A 13,869-nucleotide genomic window follows, 5' to 3' on the forward strand; every position below is an offset into this window, starting at 1 on the left:
TAGATTCAATGGCTTAGGCTGCTGTCTGCCCCTATGGGCCTGCCTTTGTTTATTTGTTTTAGCAAAGTAAAGTCTGAACACACCTGCATGTGAGCGGGTCTCTGTAGAGAGAAGACACACAAACGGCCTCGGAGCCCGCCAGACATGATACAGATTTCATCTCTCAAAGATCTGAAATCGACACACATGGCAAATATGGACGGCTGTCGCACCGCAGCTGGCGTCTATGGGGGTGGTATTGAACGGCGGTGGTAGTGAGCATAGTGGGTGGATTTTGATCAGTGGGATGTGACCGGGATGGCCCAAAAAATACATAGACCAAATACACAAAGGTAATTGAAGTACAATAGAAAGGCCATTCTTGCCTGTGTCTGTACTGAAGCGGACCAGAGGGACTGGGTTTTGGCCATGGCTGAGTAAGTGACTGAGTGTGTGTCGGTGGCTCCAGACACCCAGGTGGCCGTTCATCCAGGCCCAGTGGAAGGTGTTTAAGTGGCTCTGCCTCTTGCCTCAGCAGCCCCTTCATGGTTCTCACTGGGGACCTGTCCAATCTACTGCTCTGCTGCTGCAGGCTGGCTGCTGTGGGGAAGAATATGCCCCTCCCTTTTAATAGTTCATATTGAATTCATGTGCGAATGCCCTATGATTCAGCATGTCGCCAACAAGTGCCCATATGCACTATCGTCAAGTTACTTTCTCGGTTGAGTTGCTGTTAATCAACTACCATAGCTATAAAGCATGTTGATGTTGGTCTATGTTCTGGAGCAGAACAGGAGAGTTCCTCATGTCATTGAGTCATCACCTGGTTGTCAGCTTATGATCAGTACACACACTCAAATGTAGAGATATAGGGTCTGGCACAATCCAGTCTGGCTAAAGATATATGTTCATGTGTTTTCTCTATCACCTGAAAGTCACATTACTTGTCTTACATTACACATTATAGAAGAAATGCTCTTGCTGCTTATGTAATGTAGCCAAGGCTATCCATATCCAAGATGGAGCGCTTTTCGATTCAGTTCCCTGAGCAGCAGTGTATGACTTCAGCCCTGCACAAACCTCTCCCTTGGCAGTGATGTAACCACACGATCACAACAGCCTGTCAGTGTGTAATATGTGTCTATCTGCAACGATTAAAAATAACACCTCATTCTCCTCTTCTCTTTCAGTCCTCTGCGCCAAAAACCTGGTGAAGAAAGATTTCTTTCGTAAGTAACCCAGTGAAAGCTGTGTTTCTGATCCTCGACTCCATGTTAAATGGCTTTATAGTTTCATAGTCAGGGGGCTTGAGGGCTTTGATGTCTGCAGTGTGAGATATGTATCCCCCGTGAGAAATGTGAAATGTGGGTCAGTTTGAGCTGATAAAAGAGGGCCTGCTGCCAGCTGCTAGAGTTCCCTACCAGCAGAACGCCATGCTAACACACTTAACCAACCACTACACTACACCAGCAAAGAGGAAAGGGTTAGTAGCCTGTAATGTTACTACTGATATGTTTGTGGGGAGAATGATGAACTCACCACGTCACAATGATGTAGCTTATTATCAATATTAGCCAATAAAACTACTAATACAACTAGGACTATATTATTCCCTTTGTTTCATTCACATTTCATGCATTGAGTCACACAGGTCTGAAATATCTCTTAAGGATCGGACCCTTTTTTTCAATTTTCGCCTAAAATGACATACCCAAATCTAACTGCCTGTAGCACAGGACCTGAAGCAAGGATATGCATATTCTTGATACCATTTGAATGGAGACACTTTGAAGTTTGTGTAAATGTGATATTAATGTAGGAGAATATAACACATTAGATCTGGTAAAAGATAATACAAAGGAAAAAAACACGTTTTTTTTTCTTCCTTGAAAAGGGTCACAATGTATTTTTCCAGGTTAGGCGCAATTTCAGTATATATGCAAATTTTCCGATTGATCCAGTGAACCATTGCATTTCTGTTCAAAATGTTGTATTAAGTCTGCCCAAATGTGGTTAATTGGGGCAATTCTGTAAAGGTTAAGTATGGGATATCAATAAAACGTTTATACCGTCATTTAAAGCTAGTCCATTTCAGAGTGAAACAGCACAGCATTTCAGTGTGTGCTAGGTGTACATAGTGGCCCCAGTGTTTGGATGTGTTTGGGTCAGGCTGTCATGGAGAGTGAGTGTGTTAAGGTCCCTCACTCAGGTGGTTTCTCTGGTGCCCATTCCTCCCATTCCAGCACTCAGGGGCTGAGTAAACACTCACTCAGTCAGGGCCTGGGTGGAGAGAACTCTGCCTTGTGTGGCAGCAAGGCAGGCTTGTCTCTGTGGGATAGTGTGTTTATGTATACGGAGAGATGTATTTCTAAGTGCAGTTTTGTTTTGTTTGTGTGGGCCTGCATGGCATATGTGTGTGTGCGTGTCCGTGAGCTTGTGTGTCCACCACACCCAGGCTATGTGCAGGTAAATGTCATCCAACAGGTCCCTCAGGTCTGTCTATTAGTGTCAATGTCATTTCCACCAGTATCTCTAGATATCTGTCACTCGGCTCAGGTTCAGTCACACTATCAGATTCACACATCAGCCATTCCTAGACTGTCATAGAATGTTATTCATCAAAAGTAGTTTTCTTCAAATGACCTCTTTTCCCCCTTTCAGAAACCAGATAGTCTCACTTCCATCTGCATAATGAAATCATCAAATAATGATGGAGTGATGCCTGTAACATTTTCTCCTAGTACAGCCTGTCCTTGGCCAGGCCAGTGTGCTGATGGTGTGTGTGTATGTGTGTGTGTGTATGTGTGTGTGTGTGTTCCCCTGTAGGCCTCCCTGATCCCTTTGCCAAAGTGGTGGTGGACGGCTCAGGACAGTGTCACTCCACAGACACCGTGAAGAACACCCTCGACCCCAAGTGGAACCAGCACTACGACCTGTGAGTCCCCTCATCACTCAGCTAACATAATGGATAGCGCAGAGCATGGCTTGACATACCATCCATATAGAAGCAGCTGTGACTAGATGTGAAACCGTGTATCTAACAGAAACCTTACCTTAACCTGCTGATTTAGTAATGAACCAGCATTCAGCTGAACTGCGGCCCCTCTCTATAACTATCACCAGTGCCCTCTATGCTATATCTACACCAGTGGAGGCTGCTGAGGGGAGGACAACGCATAATAATGGCTGGAACAGCGTGACTGGAATGGCATCAAACACATGGAAACCATGCGTTTGATGTATTTGATACCATTCCACCATTCCGCTCCAGCCATTACCATGAGCCCGTCCTCCCCAATGAAGGCGCCACCAACCTCCTGTGATCTACGCATTCCCTCACCCAACTCCAATGTGCCAAGTGGACATCGGGGATGTGTCAGACATTGACTCTGCCGGATCTGAATGCCTTACAATAAGCTGGGTTTATGTCTGTCCTCTCACTTATCTGTAGGCCAGCAATGACAACTCCACTGGGGTAGTTAACGTGAAAAAGAAAAACATTTAAATTGAACCGTGGGGAGGGAAACTCATCTCAGAAGCCATTTACCTTTTGGACAGAGATATGTGCATATCTTGTTGCACCCGTGTCGCTTTTCCCAAAGACTGCTTGTCTTGTGAAAACAACCTGGGAAAAGAGTGGGGGAGTGAAAGTTTCCAGTATTTGCCCAGTGTTTATCCAGCCGTCACGCGTAGCTAACAGAAAGAGGAAGCACATGTCTCCGTTTGTTTGGTTGCTCAGGATACCAGACCCTCTCCCAACATGGCTGTTTAATTAGCTGTTCATGTCCCGTTTGACAGGAGGGAAACACAGCCCTCAGTCAGTCAGTCAGTCAGTCAGTCCCACTGTGGAGGAGAGAGAGTGCAGGACACGGTGATGGATGGGAGGACATCAACCTGTGTGCTCCCAAGACGGAGCCAAACGCACGCACACACAACTCTCCACTTTTTATTTTTCAACTGGAACCTGCCTGTGTTTCTTCCTGTTAATGACTATGTTAAACCTTTAGGTGCCCTCCCTCTGTGTGTCAGGGTTAAGGATTACTACTCCATGCTAAGGCACGTGGACTCTCCTCAGTGTGTGGAGTCTAATTGACTGAGGGTAGCTGAGCACACTCACACCTATTCAAATGGTGTCTGAAACACCTGGTTCTCACGCTCAGCAGAGCCAGAAAAGCCTTTGCTTAGTTGGCACTAAAGCTTTTTTCCATTGGTTGTATGTGCACAGCTTGAGGAAGTGTATGTGCTCATGGCAACATTGACACGTCAGGGCCTCCTCAGTGGTGCTGTCAGTGGTCAGACCAACAGACTGGCCCGTGACCGCTGACCCCAGCCAGCATTGTTGCGGAAGTGGCCTGTATGCCAAGGATAGCAGACTGTGTCTCGCTGGCAAACTGCCTCTCCTCGACTCCTATCCAGCCCAGTTAAAGTATGTGGAGCAGACAGACTGGACTGTAATACGGCTCTGTAGCCCTATTAGGGACAAACCAGGGGACAAACCTATCAGTTTCTTGTTCAGCACGCTTCAAACTACATTTATACTAAGAAGTATAATATGTTAATGAATATGTCAAATAACATTTTATTTGTCACATGCTTCGAAAACAACAGGTGTAGACTAACAGTGAAATGCTTACTTACGGGCCCTTCCCAACAACGCAGAGAGAAAGAAAATGGAGAAATAATAGACAAGTAATAATAAATACACAATGCGTAACGATAACTTGGCTATATACATTGGGTACCAGTACCAAGTCGTTGTGCAGGGGTACGAAGTATTTGAGCTAGATATGTACATAGGTATAAAGTGACTAGGCAACAGGATAGATAATAAACAGTAACAGCAGCGTAAGTGATGAGTCAAACGAGTTAGTGAAAAAATGCTCAATGCAGGTAGTCCAGGTTGGTTAACTATTTGTCTTGGGGGTAGAAGCTGTTCAGGGTCATGTTGGTTCCAGACTTTGTTCATTGGTACTGCTTGCCGTGCAGTAGCAGAGAGTCTATGACTTGGGCGACTGGAGTCTTCGACAGTTTTGAAGGCCTTCCCATGACTGGCAACTGCTTGGCATCCGACCGCAATGTGCTACAGGGGGTAGTGTGAACGGCCCAGTACATCACTGGGGCCGAGTTCCCTGACGTCCAGGTCCTGGATGGCGCCTTGCAGTCGGATGCCAAGCGGTGGTGCAGCTGTATAACCTTTTGAGGATCTGAGGGCCCACGCCAAATCTTTTCAGCCTCCTGAGTGGGAAGAGGTGTTGTCGTGCCTTCACGACTGTGTTGGAGTGTGTGGACCATGATAATTCCACCACTCCACTATAGCCCCGTGGATGTGAATGGGGGCATGTTCAGCCCTCCATTTCCTGTATTCGGCCCTCCGTTTCCTGTTTTCTGGCACCATACTGCCAGATCTCGGACCTCCTCCCTATAGGCTGTCTCATCGTCATCGCTGATCAGGCCAACCACCGTCGTGTCATCAGCAGACTTAATGATGGTGTTGGAGTTGTGCGCGGCCATGCAGTAGCGGGCGAACAGGGAGTACAGGAGGGGACTAAGCACGCACCCCGTGTTGAAGGTCAGCGTGGCGGATGTGTTGTTGCCTACCCCCACCACCTGGGGGTGGCCCTGTCGGGAAGTCCAGGATCCAGTTGCAATGGGAGGTGTTCAGTACCAGGGTCCTTGGCTTCGTGATAAACTTGAAGGGCACTATGGTGTTGAACGCTGAGCTATAGTCAATGAACTGTATGCATGGTTCAGTGTTGCTTGCCTCGAAGCGAGCATAGAAGGCATTTATCTCGTCTGGAAAGGCTCACGTCACTGGGCAGCTCGTGGCTGGGTTTCCCTTTGTACCCCGTGATAGTTTGCAAGACCTGCCGCGTCCAACGAGCGTCAGAGCCGTTGTAGTAGGATTCAATTTTCCTGTTTGATGGCACGTTAGAGGTTGTAGCAGGATTTCTTATAAGCGTCCGGAATACTGTCCTGCTCCCTGAAACCGGCAGCTCTAACCTTAAGCTCAGCGTGGATGTTGCACTTATTAATGATGCCGGTGACTGATGTGGTAACCTCCTCAATTTTATTGGATGAATCGCTTAGCATATGCTGTGTTGTGGTCCCATAGCCTGGCCCAGGCCCTTGTCCCTCTCTGTCCCATCTCTGCTGCTATGGGGATTGGGGGAACAGGTGGCGGTAGTGTCCCCAGGGCCCAGCTGGTCCTGTTCTGCCTGCTGAGGAAGGTGACAGCCTGGCCTGCCTAGCACCAACTGCCATGCAATATGCCATATACTGTACCTCAACCAACCAGAGACAGAACATAGAGATGGCCTAAGAGGAGAAACTCTTATCTTATTACAAGTAATCATAGAGAGTTTGGTATGTTTGGCATGTGTATAGTGTATGTAAACATACTGTATCTTGTTTTGAAAAGCTTAATCCAATGTCTAGTCTACTGCCCTTACTATTTGATACAATAATCATATCCAGATCTGTGTTGGATGTAATAATTCCCCCCTACAAATCTGTCCTGCATTCTAATGGTCTCAGATAGCACCCCAGACAGGCATTTGGCTTCCACTCAAAATGTCCAGACATCTTACTCACAGCCCCATTGTTTCACATCCCTTTAGTTTCAGTAAGCAGCATGATAATTATAGTGGGATGCAGTCTGCTAACTTTATGGATGATTAGTTTTACACTGAGGAAGGGAACTGGGCCGAACAGATGTGCCACGTCAGGTTCACGTAGTGTGAGTTTAATACCCAGGCCTCGACTGACACACTACCTAAGAGTGATAACAGAGGCAGTCAGGGAGTAATGTCATGGTTCAACTGTTCACTCTCTCCTTCTTTTCCTCACTTACAATATCCTTCTTTCTATCTGTCTTTCAGCCTCTCCTCCTCCCTGTCTCTTTCGTTTCTCTCTCTCCCTCTCTGGGTGATTTTGGGTCGAAGGGCTGCCTTTGGATGATTTATGACTCAGGATCTGTCTGCGTTCGTCCGTCTCGTACCCCGACTCTTGGGGTCGGGAGTCGCACATTCACAGACGCCTTGCGGAAAATCCCTCTCAGACACATCCTGACTGTGTTCTTGTGGGGACACAGCCCGCGGTGACAGGCAGCCCCGAGCGGATGTGTGCCTCCCCAGCGGGGACATCCAGGCAAAGACTGGCCTGTTGGAACAGTGCATTCACACGGGCTTTAGTAACATCTACACTACATTGGAAGTGACTGGTCTCTCTCTTCTCTCCTCAGATATATTGGCAAGTCTGACTCCATCACCATCAGTGTGTGGAACCACAAGAAGATCCATAAGAAGCAGGGGGCTGGCTTCCTGGGCTGTGTACGCCTTCTATCCAACGCCATCAACCGCCTCAAAGACACCGGCTGTAAGGACTACCTGATTGAATTAGTGTGCGTGTGTGTATTTAATGCTGTGAGGTAATGTCTGTGTAGTGACCCATTGTCTGTCCCACAAACGGAGTCACAGGCTAGCGGAGTCACAGGCTAGCGGAGTCACAGGCTAGCGGAGTCACAGGCTAGCGGAGTCACAGGCTAGCGGAGTCACAGGCTAGCGGAGTCACAGGCTAGCGGAGTCACAGGCTAATAATCCCCTTCTCCTGTCACAGTGACACATTGAGCAGTACCCTCACAAGTGCGCACACTCTCTCCCTATTCCTGACAGGGCACAGACCAGGTTGTGAGCGGGGTCACATTCTGCCGTGTCAGAACAGGAAAAGACGATCAGCATCAGCCCACAATCACTGTAAACATGTCATGTCCGAAGCGAATGGCTAAATGAGATTGAGGCTTGGCACTCCAAGCCAACGCAGCAGTGGCAGCCAGGCAGGGACCCAGTGATGGCTTTACCAAAGGGCCTCCCCCTCCCACTGTATGTATACTATGCTGATAGGTCTGCTACGGTCTTGTAGACGGAAAAAGGACAAAATCCCACTGCTTTTCCTAGAAGCCCCTGCCACTTGTTTTCCTGGAAAACCCGAACCCTGTGCCTCAGCTGTGAGTAGTTTGCCTCTGCATTTCCTCTCATTCCCCCCTCCTCATGCCCTCCACCCTCGTCTGTCCCCTAGACTGGCAGCATGCGCCACAGTCACTAACCTCCGTTTATCTCGGTCTGCAAATCTACACAACCGGTCATTTTACTCAGACATGCATAATTGTACAGCTATTTAAATGTAAGCATAGATTTGTTATGTCCCTCGGTTGTGGTCTTATTCAAGTGTATGTTTGTCATTCTTTCGCTTGTGCTTTTTGCAGCTGTTCCACTGTGTCCTGTCCACAGGCGTTTTAGGGGGCTTTGGGTTTGTGTGTGCACGCTCATTGCCCCAGTCTTGTAATGGTTTGACCGACCATCTTTTGGTCCCTGTTTAGTCTAGACGCACATCCTGAGCTGTTCTGCATGACACTCAGACAACAGTGAACAGATAGTGGCATTTCTCATGTCTGCAGGCAACGTGGTATTCCTGACATTTCTTTGGTCCTTCTTTTTGTTTTGTTTTTCAGCCTGGGCTGAGAACGTAGACAAAGACTTTCCAGACATTGGCAGGGGTTCATGTCCATGTTCAGTCTGGGTGGAATAGTGCCGGCTTTGTGCAGAGATTTGTCAAATGTTTGACCTCTGTAGTGAACTGCAGGCTGCTCGGTACCGATGCTCAGTGGTTTTTTTACGGCCCATGGCCACTCCACAGACCATCTGTTCCAGTGCATATCCCATACCCAGCCTCCAGGGGAGGGAGGGAGAGAGAGAGGAATTCACTGTGGGTGATGTAAACGATACAGAGCAAAGGGACTTGTCTGCGGGGACAAAAACCCTCCCAACACATGCTAGTTTACATGTCTCTCAGACAGTGATCGATCCCCATTTCCTCTCTCTCCTCTCTTCTTCCCTCTCCTCCTTCCTCTCTCTCCTCCACAGATCAGAGATTGGACATGAACAAGCTGGGCCTCAATGACAGTGACACAGTGAGGGGTCAGATAGTGGGTGAGTACAGCGGTGACCAGCAGGCCACACAGACATTCACCACACACTCACGTACATTCAGGTAAAACTGTTATGTACCTGAAGTGTTACCACTCCATTATTAGAACCTCAGGCTAACCACAGTTGTTTTTATAATGCTGATAAGACCTCACTACACCACCACGCATAGAAAGAGAACCAGAAACCCTCCCAACACCATGTAGGCTCCCTCCAGTAACCTGAGCCTGCAGGGGGACTTATTTTCCCAGTGATTCGTTGGTGTGTAAAGCGTTGAGCGCTGCCCCTGAGTGTGCCGTGCCTCTGACTGAGCGTGCCGTGTCTCTGACTGAGCGTGCCGGGCCTCTGACTGAGCGTGCCGGGCCTCTGACTGAGTGTGCCGTGCCTCTGACTGAGCGTGCCGTGTCTCTGACTGAGCGTGCCGTGCCTCTGACTGAGCGTGCCGGGCCTCTGACTGAGCGTGCCGGGCCTCTGACTGAGCGTGCCGGGCCTCTGACTGAGCGTGCCGGGCCTCTGACTGAGCGTGCCGGGCCTCTGACTGAGTGTGCCGTGCCTCTGACTGAGCGTGCCGTGTCTCTGACTGAGCGTGCCGTGCCTCTGACTGAGCGTGCCGGGCCTCTGACTGAGCGTGCCGGGCCTCTGACTGAGCGTGCCGGGCCTCTGACTGAGCGTGCCGGGCCTCTGACTGAGCGTGCCGGGCCTCTGACTGAGCGTGCCGGGCCTCTGACTGAGCGTGCCGGGCCTCTGACTGAGCGTGCCGTGCCTCTGACTGAGCGTGCCGTGCCTCTGACTGAGCGTGCCGTGCCTCTGACACCAGGCTTGATGAGCACATCCCTCTGACTTCAGACGGCCCGCACTTCCATCTGCACCACAGGGCCTGGTGACAGACAGTCACAGCAGCGCTGCCACGCCACCTCACCTCTGACCCACCAACATGGACACTGAACAGCCTGGGTGGTGGCAGAGAGGCCAGGGTTAGCTAGCTACAGTAGACATAGAGTCTAGCATTAATACATGCCCTCCACTCACTTCTTGGGTCCTTTCCAGAACTGGGATTCGGACTGGTCAGGCCACTGTCAGAGTGCAGACGACTGATACTTCTACTTCCAGACACGATCATCTTGTCACCCACAAGAGGATTTGACCATGTGATCCTCTTAAAAATAGATTCCTCATTTAGCCCTAAATAACATCATTACAGTATTGCATTACAGCAATTCACAGTTTTAAAATAATTCCGTTTTAGTCTCTGGTATGAGAGGACATGAATAGAGTGAGATTCTACCACCCAGTCATTCTCCTATGTGTATCTGAATGTGTCTGTGTGACCAAAGTGAGCCTGCAGTCCAGAGACAGGATAGGCACAGGAGGCCCAGTGGTGGACTGCAGCCGTCTGTTTGACAACGACCTGCCAGACGGGTGAGTACCATACCCACCAACACACCACAACTCCATTTAACATTTGTCCGTACTGGACAGTGGACCCACTATCACCACATCATACCCTCACAGCAGGGTCAGTCTGAGCCTATCATAACCACAAAGCCCCACAACCAAAAGTGTTCCAGACAGCATGTGGTGTGGTGTCTCAGACTCCAATCTAAGTAGCCAGAGGCTCTGCTGTTCAGACACTTCACCAGCTTAGCACGACTGACCTCAGCACTGAGCCAATGATGTTGGCTGGGGTTAGGGAGTCTAGTCTGGGGTTGGTGTGCGCCAGAGGAATTGGGTGAGCTATTAGCTAGCGTGAAGCTCTGTGGGGAATATCTGGGTCATGTTTAGTAGGGGGGAAATGTTTTGAAACAGGAGGTACTACCTGAACTTGGTTGCCCTCAATGTCCACTCACTGCTTTGTATGTATGTGTGTGTGTGTGTGTTTGTATCTGCTGCATCCAGCTGGGAGGAGCGGAGGACTGCGTCTGGCCGAATCCAGTACTTGAACCACATCACACGCACCACACAGTGGGAGAGGCCTACCAGGTGAGTCAGCCTGGCCTCAAAGTCTTGATGTAACATAGTAAATGTAAATCTGTGACACTCAAATTAGTATGATATGTTTGGTATGATGACACCAGGTTACTGAAGCCAAAACACTAAAGGAGGGAGGTTGGTTGGGTAGGATGGGTGGGCGTATATAGTGAATGTCTAGCAACCCGAACTTTAGCATTTTTGCTAATTAGTAACTAGCTAACATTAGCCACCTAGCTTAATGTTAGCCACAACAAAGTGGAATTCCTAACATATCATACGTATTGAAAATTCTTAACATATATACAAATTGTAATTTGTAACATATACTAAATGGAGGGAGACTGGTTTACATTTTTACTATGTTATGTCTGTCCCTGAGTCCAGGCTGAGTGAGTACACAGTCTTACCCACTGCCCAGCCTCAAACCCATGGCATGAGGCATGAGTCCCCAAGGCCTAGACAGCATTGAATTTGTATTAGGAGACACTGCAGACTATTGAACGGGGCCCTAAGTCTCTTATGCTCCAGACGGTATTGTTGCTCCACAGTCTCTCTCTCTCTTTGCTCCCTTATCAGCTCCCTTCCTGTTACTCTGCTCTAGACTGGCCTCAGGCCCATCACTCAGTACTGCTCTGTGTGTGTGCCTGCGTCTATGTCTCTGCCTCACTGACCTCATGATGCTTAAGAAAGCAGGAGCAAGCCGTGGTCTAGCCCTAGCATCTAAGCGTATTACAAGCACAGCTAGATATGAAATATGAATAGACACGGGCCTGATTTGAACAAACCTACCATGAAGGATATATTATAACCCACCCTCCCTGTCTGACTGTGATCTCTTCCTGTTTCCTGTCTCTCCCAGGCCTGCGTCGGAGTACTCCAGCCCCGGCCGGCCTCTCAGCTGCATCGTGGATGAGAACACGCCCATCCTGAGCACCAACGGGGCCACGCCCACCATTCCGTGTGTCCCGTCCAGCGACCAGCGGGCCCAGGAGAGACGCGTCCGCTCCCAGAGACACAGGAACTACATGAGCAGGACACACCTCCACACACCCCCAGACCTGCCTGAGGGATACGGTTAGTGGAGAGAGGATTCTATCACACAGTATGGACACACCGGACATACACAAACATACACACAATCACACTATAGACGGCCACTTCGGTTCCCACAGCCAGACTAGACTGGAGCATTCAGTATTATGAACATCCTCTAAGACAGACGTGTCTCCTTCTGTTTTAAGACCGGTGTCGTCATTGCAATGCCTCGGTGTTAACTGCCTCCCTCCTCCTCTCTCCGGCCCAACGCTCAGCTGAATCATCTTGCTAATCTGTGTCCCTATTCAGTCCCAACAGCACAGCCACCATGACTCTGCAGCGCAACATAAGCAGCCTGACAGGCCCCATTTTAAAGAACTAATTGAATCGATCTAGCAGTTAAAGGCTGGCGGCAGCCGCTCACTCCTCCCCCTCCTCTCTCCTTCCTCACATGCAGCCCACGGGCGGCCGCTTGATATTCAGACACTGTGTAGTCTTGCTGAGGATTTAGGAGCGCTGGCCAGAGGAGTAAATCACAGCAGCCCAGCCCAGCTCTTCAAGATTAGGAGGGTGCTGTGTCTTTTTGGGCCAGCTCCTCTGAACCGCTGTCAGCAGCCCCAGTGGTGGGCCAAGGTCGGCCAAGAAGTGTCACTCTGTACCGAATGCATTGGGCGCATCGGTGCTCGGCGGGGTGGAAGTTATATACACGCATGTTAGAGAGGCAGGGCGGTGTGACCAAAGGAATGCCAGAACAGGGCTTCCAAGCTCATGGAAATATCTCTGTCAAGCTGTGATGAATGAGCTCACCAACACACAGACAACCATCTTCTCTCCCTGTCAGCCCTGCAACTGGGATCCAAACTGACTCAATCCCTGCTTTTATCTCCGTCTGTGTGATCTCTCTTATGCTTCCACACACGCTCGGATCAAGATACGCACGCACATTGACGCACCAATAACAATCCTCATAGTGGAACAAATGTATAACTAACAGCTCTATTTTCCTTATCATCCACTCACTCATCTCACTCATCTCTCACTCTCTCACCCTCTTACTCATCTCACTCATCTCTCTCTCTCATCCCACTCTTTCACTCATCTCTCACATGTGTGTACTTGTCTGTAACCGTTGCTCTGTACCTCTTATACCTGTATGAGTAGCCATGCTATTGTTCCCCCCTTACAGAGCAGAGGACCACGCAGCAGGGCCAGGTCTACTTCCTCCACACCCAGACAGGAGTCAGCACATGGCACGACCCTCGAGTGCCCAGGTACACCCACCACCACTGTCTGAACACACAGTGCCCAGGTATATCCACCACCACTGTCTGAACACACAGTGCCCAGGTATATCCACCACCACTGTCTGAACGCACAGTGCCCAGGTATATCCACCACCACTGTCTGAACGCACAGTGCCCAGGTATACCCACCACCACTGTCTGAACACACAGTGCCCAGGTATATCCATCACCACTGTCTGAACGCACAGTGCCCAGGTATATCCACCACCACTGTCTGAACACACAGTGCCCAGGTATATCCACCACCACTGTCTGAACGCACAGTGCCCAGGTATACCCACCACCACTGTCTGAACACACAGTGCCCAGGTATATCCACCACCACTGTCTGAACACACAGTGCCCAGGTATATCCACCACCACTGTCTGAACGCACAGTGCCCAGGTATATCCACCACCACTGTCTGAACACACAGTGCCCAGGTATATCCACCACCACTGTCTGAACGCACAGTGCCCAGGTATATCCACCACCACTGTCTGAACACACAGTGCCCAGGTATACCCACCACCACTGTCTGAACACACAGTGCCCAGGTATATCCACCACCACTGTCTGAACGCACAGTGCCCAGGTATATCCACCACCACTGTCTGAA

At 49.5% G+C, this 13,869-nt stretch overlaps 1 protein-coding gene across 1 annotated transcript in view; it reads left to right on the plus strand.

Moving 5' to 3' along the window:
* LOC106601396 (E3 ubiquitin-protein ligase SMURF2) overlaps positions 1–13,869 on the plus strand; it is a 50,980-nt gene that overhangs the window by 22,351 nt on the left and 14,760 nt on the right. The window contains exons 2-9 of the mRNA XM_045715198.2: positions 1,170–1,208; positions 2,806–2,914; positions 7,220–7,353; positions 8,898–8,963; positions 10,295–10,379; positions 10,857–10,940; positions 11,791–12,005; positions 13,153–13,237. Coding sequence (XP_045571154.1) covers positions 1,170–1,208; positions 2,806–2,914; positions 7,220–7,353; positions 8,898–8,963; positions 10,295–10,379; positions 10,857–10,940; positions 11,791–12,005; positions 13,153–13,237 — 817 coding nt within the window. The remainder of the gene's footprint in view (positions 1–1,169; positions 1,209–2,805; positions 2,915–7,219; positions 7,354–8,897; positions 8,964–10,294; positions 10,380–10,856; positions 10,941–11,790; positions 12,006–13,152; positions 13,238–13,869) is intronic.

Source organism: Salmo salar, chromosome 03 (assembly GCF_965601325.2).
Source record: "Salmo salar chromosome 03, fSalSal1, whole genome shotgun sequence".
Taxonomy (NCBI): domain Eukaryota; kingdom Metazoa; phylum Chordata; class Actinopteri; order Salmoniformes; family Salmonidae; genus Salmo; species Salmo salar.